The sequence below is a fragment of the Caloenas nicobarica genome, chromosome 1, assembly GCF_036013445.1.
Source record: "Caloenas nicobarica isolate bCalNic1 chromosome 1, bCalNic1.hap1, whole genome shotgun sequence".
NCBI lineage: Eukaryota > Metazoa > Chordata > Aves > Columbiformes > Columbidae > Caloenas > Caloenas nicobarica.
In genome coordinates this window covers 215,844,664-215,855,211 of record NC_088245.1, presented here as the reverse complement: position 1 = coordinate 215,855,211, position 10,548 = coordinate 215,844,664, and the positions used below count along the sequence as shown (strand labels likewise).

General features: G+C 50.4%; 1 protein-coding gene across 1 annotated transcript; it reads right to left on the bottom strand.

Moving 5' to 3' along the window:
- Nucleotides 1–7,908: 7,908 nt before the first annotated feature.
- LOC135996429 (olfactory receptor 51H1-like) lies at nt 7,909–8,865 on the bottom strand. Its single transcript, XM_065648413.1, has one exon. It carries the CDS (start codon nt 8,863–8,865, stop codon nt 7,909–7,911), a length of 957 nt encoding a protein of 318 aa, XP_065504485.1.
- Nucleotides 8,866–10,548: the final 1,683 nt, after the last annotated feature.

The window sequence follows — 10,548 nt, the reverse complement described above, 5'->3', positions numbered from 1 at the left end:
GCAGCCCGGTTTACAGACCTGCAAAGCTGCCTGGTGTCCCATGGGCAGCTCTGGGCTCACTGAGATGTTTCTCCAGCCTATGCACGAGTCCCCGCGGGAGACGGGGAAGGGGGAAACTGGGCAAGATTGATGGGAGAGGTGCAGGTTTCAGGGCTATGAGGTGCTTGTCCTGTGATGCTCGACATCACCAGAGGGATCAGGAGATGACACACCACAAGAACTGTAGGGCCACCCACAGGGTACGGTACTCAGGTCCCACAGGTTCTTGGTCTTTATATCTATATCTTCTCTGCCCTCAGGTTTTTAAAAGAGTATTTGACAAAGCCAGAGCATGAGAGGACAATGCAGGTGTCTCTGGATAAAGTCATCACTCCTACTTTCTCCATTTAAAAGGTCAGGAGGAATGAGGTCTTTCTCCAAGGTCGTTAGTCCAATTAATTCGCTGAAGAGCACTGCGACAGCGACACACAGCCAGTCTCACTGAAGAAGAGATGGAGAGTGCAGTGGGCGATTTCCATGGGATTAGACCAAATCAAGCTCAGCGTGGCTGGCAGTGTCAGAAAAGGTAGGAATGGATCTGTGAGGGCTTGCACAAAATGCAAAATATACCTGGGCGCATGGAAACTTCACCTTTGCAGTACAGAGGATGTAGAGTTTCTAGCGAGTCTAAGGTGATCAGAGCACAGAGGTGGGACAGAATTGTCCCTGTCACTCATCAGGGTGGATGTCTGATGATTAAAGGTGCTGTTGCTGGGAAATAGTTTTTGGACACCATATCCCAGGGTCAATAATGCAGGACCTTGCAAGAGAAGCAGAGGTAAACACCTAAACAAGTACCCAAAGGACCATCAAAGCCATGATGTGACAGTATTATGCTGTCCGTTTTGTGCTAATCATAGAAATCATAGACAATTTGGTCAAAAGGGACTCGAAGAGGTCATCTGGTCCATCCCTCCCACTGAAGTGGGTTCATGGGTTTCTAAATGGGGCTGGATAAACTCCCCTGCTCTGCAAGAAGAGACACAACGGTAGGGCCAAGAGCCACAAGACTCACCAGGCTTAGACAAGGTGCTGAGAGGAGGAGGAGCAGGAGGAAGGACATGGGAGAGCCATCCTCTGGTGGCAGTGGGCAGCATCTCCCAGGCGTGGGCTGGCCAGCTCCCCATATGATCCAACCAGGTCAGATTCAGCAGCCACAATGCCTCATTTTCCAACCCAACTGTAGATTGGGATTATTCTGCAAACCCTGAAACCCACCCAGCATGACCCACCTTGACCTTCTTGAAGTCACTTGCGGGGCAAAAGCTGAGGGTTTATTCATATGTTAGCTATAAACATCTCCAATGGGTCATACCTACTGGGTGAATTTTAAGATGAAGTGTTTGTTACCTGGGATGTTGGTTTGAGAGTAGGATTTAGTTTGAAGTTTCCTTGTTTGTACCTACAGAGCATCTCAGCTCACCTTAGAGCAGACGTGCTCCACAGCTCCATGGTCTGCATTGACTCACCACCTCTGACTGCCATGGGAGCTTGGACCCTAGGCCCACACATAGTCCCAAATCTGGGACATTGGATGCAGAGTTGAATGTAGAGAAATCCAGAAGCTGGATTTTTGGAGTTTTCCTTCGGCACTTTGGAAAGCTGTATGCCCGTTTATGGTGTCCTACTTTGTGTACTTAAAACATCCAACTCATTCTGGCCTCAACCGTGATCTATTACACTTCATTCTCAAGGTTGAGGTTAACGTCTGAAATCTGTTTACACGAAATCTGTTTACAAAGCTGCTCTGTCCAGCAATGTGCAAACATATGGATATGGAGGTGTAAACAGAGGATTTTGTGGTCTTAAACTGGGTCAGGACATTAGTACATGACTAATTCCAGAGAGAAAACAAACTTTCCCAATGAACACGTAACACTTCTCAGGATTGTCCCATTCATGTTGATTTACTACAAAGTTCCCTGGAACTTAACATGACCTCATAACAGTGAAATTCCAAGATGCGTAAGCAGTGGAGTTGGATGGTTGCTACTAAAGATAATAAAAAGAAAAAAAATACCTCAGTGGTATGCATCAGAGTATCCCAGATCTGACCCAGTTTCAGAGCTTGTCTAGAGACTACTTTAACTTAGAATCATAGAATAGAATCATAGAATCATTTTGATTGGAAAAGACCCTCAACATCAAGTCCAACCATTCCCCACTCCTGGCACTGCCCCATGTCCTGAGAACCTCATGTCCGTCTGTCCAGCCCCTCCAGGGATGGTGACTCCAGCACTGCCCTGGGCAGCCTGTTCCAATGCCCCACAGCCCTTTGGGGAAGAAACTGGTCCTAATATCCACAGTTATAGCCTGGTTTTTATGTCTTCCGAGCAGATGAAGTTTTACCAGTAAGAAAGCTGTGCTGCTGCAGAGTCCTCTCCCCCTTTTTTTTTTTCTAAAGAAAAACCCTTTGAAATCCATTAACACAAAACCAACTGAATTGGTTGCCAGGGCTGTGCACGGTTAGAAAGCTGCACACATGACTAAAATGTGAGATTGGTGCAAAACACAAATCTTGACCAGAATAAGAAGCGAGGCAGAGTCTGGACATCATTTATTTTCACATCCTCATGTAGCACCATCAGAACTACTGTACTCACCAATCTGTGAAGGTGCTGCTGTGAAGTAGAAGTTGAAAAATTGCGCTGTTTTCTGGCAAAAGGGAATTTTGTGATGGCAAATGTAGTATGTAGGTACAGTGCTGAGCAAATGCAGATAAGGGAGAGGGATTGACAGGTGGAAAGCACTTATAGAAAAATTGGTATGTACATTATTGCTTTTGGCACCGCCGATGGAAAGTCAAACATAGAAAAGCAAACAGCAAATATTAGAAGACGCGTGGTCCTGTCAATTATTAAACGAAGCCAGCAAATCACCATGACTCAGAGGCAGCTGGAGAACAGCCAGGTTTAGGGGGAGCTGCAGGTTCGGCAAATGCAGGTGAGCCTCAAGGCAGTACATTTCATATTGCAAATGTAAATCAAGGCAGCGAGAATCAGAGAGTCACAGACGGTTTGGGTTGAAGGACCTCCCCAGCTCCCCCAGCGCCCCCCTGCCACGAGCAGGGACATCTGCACCAGCTCAGGTTGCTCAGAGCCCCGTCCAGCCTGGCCTGGGATGTCTCCAGGGATGGTTCAGCCACCACCTCTCTGGGAACCTGGGACAGGCTCTCACCACCCTCAGGGCAACAATTTCTTCCTCATGTCCGGCCTGAATCTCCCTCCTTTAGTTTAGAACCATCATCCCTTGTCCTATCAAGGTACCTGGCTGCTTTGCTCAGTGAGGTGGATGAGATGTTTTTAGGATAAATACAAACCAGCATAACTATGGATTTCATTACCCGGCATCCCACAGACCTTTCTGGGCTGCGACGCACTAGCCACGCTCTGCTCTCGAGTGAACGGCCACCTCCAGGAGCGCCGGGAAGCCCCATTAGCACCAGATGGACAACTTGTCATGTCGCATCTGTCTCTGGAAGGGGATGCTCGGGCTGGTTGGGGCCGGGTGACTCAGAGCCGCTGTGTCAATCTGCACTGCTCAGCTGAAATGGATTAAGTGCTCGAGTTTAACCCAGTTGTGGATCTCGCCTGCGAGGCAATTGGTTCCAAACCACCACCAGCTTTGTCAGCAGCCGACATCCATCAGCTGCATTAACCTCCCAGCAAACTGCTCCGTACCACGGGGAGCTGCTCTCTGCTGCCCACAAGCTGATTTACAGCAACATCTGCTCTTCCCCACGGCTTGCCTGGTCTGATTTACTAGATTTAGCAAAACATTCAAGTGGGAGATAAACGGCTCCTTCCTGTGCTCACACAAGAACATGCCTGTGGTTACTGGACAGCGTGACACTGCCCAGGTCTCCATGGTCGAGTGCCCAGATTCTGACCTCTTGTTGGCAGGTTGGAGCAGCTCGACAGTTCCAGCAGGCACAAATGGACATGCACAAATTCCCTGTCTTCAGACATCTGCTTTACAGACTCTTGTAAAAATACAGGAGAGACTTCTGGCTGCTTCCCAGCCACAAGGCGCAGAGTCTGGATGTTGAACTCTCACATTTGCCTTGCATCCACCTTTATTTTTGCATGCAGCACATCTTTCCTCCTGCAGACACCAGTCCCATCCCAGCACCTGACTGAAGGGCATTTTGCAGATGCATAGCAGCACCCATGTGTTCTTGCTGGTTTTACTGCTCAGCACCTCGCGCCCTTTCACAACACCGATCCTTGCCATTTGGATTCTCCACAGCAGCACCCAGGAGAGCTGGGAGAAACTCTCACTACATTTACCAAAGCGGCTTTTGGAGCTGTAAGGGGTGGGTGGGAAACAAACAAACAAACTGAAGAGAAATACCCATTTTTTCCTCACTACCAAAGCTCTCCAGCACATCCCTGCAGTGTGCAGCACCCACAGTTTGTTGGGACCTGCTGACAGATGTCCAGGGCATCCCAAGCTCCGGTCCTGGTCCTGACCTTGTAGCTCTTTTTCGCAGGGCTGGGCACCAACCCTGCCAAGTGCCTGCTTTGAAATAATTTTCCTCTGCCTTCATCCCTCCCTGGGATGAGGCAAAAATTGGGTTGAGATAGCCCAGAGGAGGAGAACAGTCCATGAGGAAGAATCAATGAACTGATTTGAGGGCAGAAAGGGGCAAAATGGTTTGGTCTGATGCTGCAAACACGACAAAGTCACAGGGACTTGGCTTGCAGGGGGTTATTTTACACAATGACACGGGTGGTTAATCAGGAGGTAGATTGCCTTGGGATGGGATGGAGGTTCCTCTAAGGACAGGTTGATGCTCTGAAAGGGGCAGCTCAGTCAGCCCGGATATGAAGTGTGTCACTTACACATCACGTGTGTCACTTACACATCATGTGCATCCCTAAGGAAATGTGTCAATACACAAACAGCACCCCGTGTCACAGGATGCATTTGGGTTGCATTGCACGCCCATTGCACCATATAGCTTCATTCCAGACCAGCCTACCCTTGTTTGGATCATAACCTCGGAGGTGGGGAGAGATTTTCATGGCATTCTCAAAAGAATTATAGGCAGAGCAGATGATATCATGAAACAATAAAAATCATACTCTCTCCTTGCAGACCATGCAATGAGATTGGGCTCAGTTTTCTTATTTTGTGTCCTTAGGTTGCAGTCCATAGGCCACTAGTACTTCTCTATCCTCCATACCTCTAAAGAGTCACAATATTTGTATAATGAAAGCTGACGAGTCTCCTATGAGAGCATAGCCCTGGGAACTGACAGCTTCATATCGTGAACAAATATAGGGATATTGTAATTAAAAGCACAAGTCTGGCAACACTGTTTGTATTTCTTCAGAGACCAAAACTGTCATTAGCAGTGAGTCCCTTGATGAAAGCCTGCTCTCGGCAGTCTTCTCTCTCCCCAGCTGCAGGGAGGACAGCTTTGTCACACAGCCACCCCAGCTCTGCCCTCCTGCAGAATTTCTGAGAAATGGGGCATCCCAAAATGGGAGGTGGAATGATGTGAATTGCCATGATAGAATCACAGAATCATTTTGGTTGGAAGAGACCCTCAAGATCATTGAGACCTGCGTGGTTAAACAGGGAACAGCTGGGTAAGCTCAAGTGGAAGAGGAGAGTTTACAGATCATGGAAGGAGGGGCTGGCCACTTGGGAAGAATATAAGGCTGTTGTCAGAGGATGTAGGGAGGCAACTAGGAAAGCTAAGGCCTCCTTGAGTTAAACCTGGCAAGAGGGGTCAAGGACAACAGAAAGAGCTTCTTCCAATACATGGCAGATAAAACTAACACCAGAGGCAATGTAGGCCCACTGATGAATGGGGTGGGTGCCCTGGTGACAGAAGATACAGAGAAGGCAGAATTACTGAATGCCTTCTTTGTCTCTGTCTACTCTGCCGGAGGCTGTCCTGAGGAGCCCCGTACCCCTGAGGCCCCAGAGGAAGGCAGGGCAATGGAGGAGTCTGCCTCAGTTGATGAGGACTGGGTTAGGGAGCAATTAAGCAATCTGGACATCCATAAATCCATGGGTCCAGATGGGATGCACCCGCGGGTGCTGAGGGAGCTGGCTGAAGTTGTTGCTGGACCACTCTCCATCATCTTTGCCAAGTCTTGGGAAATGGGAGAGGTGCCTGAGGGCTGGAGGAAAGCAAATGTATCTCCGATCTTCAAAAAGGGCAAGAAGGAGGACCCCGGTAACTATAGACCGGTCAGCCTCACCTCTCTCCCTGGAAAGGTGATGGAGCACCTTATCCTTGGTGCCATCTCAAGACAAGGATAAGAGGGTCATTAGAGGCAGTCAACATGGCTTCACCAAGGGGAAGTCGTGCTTGACCAACCTCATAGCCTTTTATGAAGACATAACGAGGTGGATAGATGATGGCAAAGAAGTGGATGTGGTCTACCTTGACTTCAGTAAAGCATTTGACACCATCTCCCACAGCATCCTCACAGCTAAACTGAGGAAGTGTGGACTGGATGATCGGGTAGTGAGGGGGACTGCAAACTGGCTGAAGGAGAGAAGCCAGAGAGTCGTGGTCAATGGGGCGGAATCTGGTTGGAGGCCTGTATCTAGTGGAGTGCCTCAAGGGTCAGTTCTGGGACCAGTATTATTCAATATATTCATCAATGACTTGGATGAGGGAATAGAGTGACTGTCAGCAAGTTTGCTGATGACACCAAACTGGGAGGAGTGGCTGCCACACCAGAGGGCTGTGCTGCCATCCAGAGACCTGGACAGGCTGGAGAGCTGGGCGGGAAGAAATTTAATTAAATAGAACAAGGGCAAGTGCAGAGTCTTGCATCTGGGCAGGAACAACCCCAGGTTCCAGTATAGGTTGGGGAACGAGCAGTTGGAGAGCAGTGTAGGGGAAAAGGACCTGGGGGTCCTGGGGACAGCAGGGTGACCATGAGCCAGCACTGGGCCCTTGTGGCCAGGAAGGGCAATGGGACCTGGGGGGATTAGAAGGGGGTGGTCAGTGGGTCAGAGAGGTTCTCCTGCCCCTCTGCTCTGCCCTGGTGAGACCTCATCTGGAATATTGTGTCCAGTTCTGGGCCCCTCAGCTCCAGAAGGACAGGGAACTGCTGGAGAGAGTCCCGCGCAGCCACGAAGATGCTGCAGGGAGTGGAGCATCTCCCGTGTGAGGAAAGGCTGAGGAGCTGGGGCTCTGAGCTGGAGGAGAGGAGACTGAGGGGTGACTCATTCATGGGGATCAATATGGAAAGGGGGAGTGTCAGGAGGATGGAGCCAGGCTCTTCTGGGTGACAACCAGTGATAGGACAAGGGGCAATGGGTGCAAACTGGAACACAGGAGGTTCCACTTAAATTTGAGAAGAAACTTCTTCCCAGTGAGGGTGCCAGAGCCTGGACCGGGCTGCCCAGGGATGTTGTGGAGTCTCCTCCTCTGCAGACATTCAAAACCCACCTGGACACCTTCCTGTGTAACCTCAGCTGGGTGTTCCTGCTCCGGCGGGGGGACTGGACTGGATGAGCTTTTGAGGTCCCTTTCAATCCCTAACATTCTGTGATTCTGTGAGTCCAGCCATAACTCTGTCACTAACCCGCGTTCCTGAGAACCTCATCTCTGCATCTGTTCAATCCCTCCAGGGATGGTGACTCCAACACTGCCCTGGGCAGTCCGTTCCAATGCCCAACAGCCCTTTCCAGGAAGAAATTGTTCCCAAGATACAATGTGAACCTTGAGGCCATTGATCCATCCCTCCATGGAAAGGAAAAGAGCTGTACTGCAGAAGAGGTGACAGGTTTCTTCTGGCATGAGTGACTCTCTCTGGGAGATGATCTTGCCCATGAGCAACAGTCTGGAGAGGAAAGGAAGGAGGATACTGTCTTTGGGGTATCACTGCCCCATGACTAGACCTGTTGCTGGGTCCCTCTCTGACAGAGCAGGATTAGGATCCGCCTGCGGATTTGTTTGGTTTTCCAGCTGTACACGAGCGGATTCAGGACAGGCGGCACCAGGAGATAGGCATCGGCCAGGAGCGTGTGAGTGAGGGGGGACAGGTGCTTCCCAAACCTGTGGGTGATGGACAAGCCAATGAGTGGGATGTAGAAGGTCAGGACTGCACAGAGGTGGGAGATGCACGTGCTAAAGGCTTTCGCTCGTGCTTCTGGAGTGACAATGTTCAAGACGGCTCTGATGATCACCATGTAAGACAGGAGGATGGTCAGGGAGTCCAGGCCCTTGGTGAGTATCACCGCAGTCAGCCCATACAAGCTGTTGACCCTGACATCCCCACAAACCAGCCTCAGCATGTCCTGGTGCAGACAGAAGGAGTGAGACAGGACACGAGACCCACAGAAAGGCATCTTCTTCATAAGGATAGCGACGGGTAGCACCACAAAGATGCCCCGCATGAAGATCACCCCTGCTGCCTTCATTATCAGGGAGCTGGTCAGGACAGAGGCATAGCGCAAAGGGTAGCAAATAGCAATGAAGCGGTCAAAAGCCATGGCCAGCAGGACCCCAGACTCAATGGCAGAGAAGGAGTGGATGAAGTACATCTGGACAACACACGCCTCAAAACGGAGGGAGGTGGACTCAAACCAGAAAATGGCCAGCATGGTGGGCAGGGTGGAGAGAGACAAGCCCAGGTCTGCCACGGCCAGTATGGAGAGGCAATAGTACATTGGCGTATGCAGGCTGTGGTCTGTCTTTATCATCCAGAGCAAGGTGCAGTTCCCCAGGAGCATGAGGAGGTACAGGCAGCAGAGAGGCAACACCATCCAGGAGCTGCTCATCGGCAGACCGGGAATGCTGGTGAGGATGAAGGTCAGGGGACTGGACCCGGTCCTATTGGAAGGTGACATCTCACTCACTGGTGGTCCAGGGATCTGGAAACAGTAGTTCATTGGAATAGAAACCCTGGTATGAGAACTCCCACACACCCCTGCTACAATGGTGTTGGGAGGATGGGCTCCTGAGAGCCAAGAAACCCCTGTGCAGCTGCCCTCAAACTTATCCATCACATCCACCAAGGAAAAGCCACAGTGGACCAGCCCTGGGGTCACTCTCTGGCTGTGCACAGCAGCAGAAAATGAGGAAAGAGCAGTGCACCACTTAGTCTGTCCTGTTGTGATAGTACAAGGGGTGATGGTTTTAAACTAAAGGAGGGAGATTCAGGCTGGACATGAGGAAGGAATTGTTGGCCCTGAGGGTGGTGAGAGCCTGTCCCAGGTTCCCAGAGAGGTGGTGGCTGAACCATCCCTGGAGACATCCCAGGCCAGGCTGGACGGGGCTCTGAGCAACCTGAGCTGGTGCAGATGTCCCTGCTCATGGCAGGGGTGACATTGGGCGAGCTCTGAGGGTCCCTCCAACCCGAACCATCCTGTGATTCTATGATTCTAAAAACATGTTTCAGGAGACTTGGTGCTCAGACTTTTGGGAGGTGCCTGAAAGCTTCTCAGCAGCACAGGCAGGACAAGACCCTGGGGCCAGGGTGCTCCTGCCTGGAGAAGGGGGAGAGGTGGGATGGAGACCTGGACGTCAGCTCTGGGATGGGAATGGCTGGTGCCCACAGCACCGGGAGGATCAGCCCTGGCCATGCTGGTCCCTGCAAGGCTGAAGAACCCGGACAGGAGAGGGAAGGGGGGATGGAGTGGGGAGAGATGAAGGCAGAGAAAGGTCAGTGTTTGAGCTGAATTGAATGCGGTCAGACCACAAGAGAGAACATCTCACTTCGAGGTGAGAAGCAGCCCCATTATGTGTGACTCTGTATTGATTTAATCCCTTTTTGTTTAAGTATGGCAAAATGTATAACGTTTTAGGGAGCTTTATCAGCTAAACCTGTAGGTCAATTAAGCAAACTAATCCTGATGGAAAGAAAATGGATTTGTGCTTTACAGCTGCCAAAAAGGTTAAATGGAAAGGAAGAAATTCAGGGGCTCAAATAAGACAGAGAGTGATGTTTCGTCTGCCAGAGGCCATCAGAACACCCAACAGCAAACACCCGGTCTCTGTTTGAGCACTCTGCTTTCCTGGGCATGGAGCAGAGGTGATCAGCTGTGATGCTCCACGACGAGAGGCTGGGGAGGTTTCCAGAGAAATATTCCAAAGAGGCTCCTCTGCAAATGCCGTTAAATTTAGTGCATCTTAAATGCGCCAGCTGGACAGCTGACGGTGACAGCAGCACATACTCACCCCTTGCCAGGCTGATCAGGGAAAATGTGTGTGTCTCTGTTCAGCTGGAAATGAAGACGTTTTGCATAACAGAGGAACACAAACTGACTGAGCAACCTGATCTGGGTGAAGATGTCCCTGCTCATGGCAGGGGGTTGGACCAGATGGGCTTTGCAGGTCACTTCAACCCAAACCCTTCTGTTATTCTAGAGATTTGTCCAGAGTTTTTCTGCACATACACGCACACACCCTCTGAGACCCCATCTGCTATCAGAAAAAAAAAAAAAAATTTTTAAAAATCAAGATTTCAGATGGCCCAAGGATCAGACCTGGAAGACAGCGGTGGGACAGGCGGTGCCCTCAGTTCACCCCAG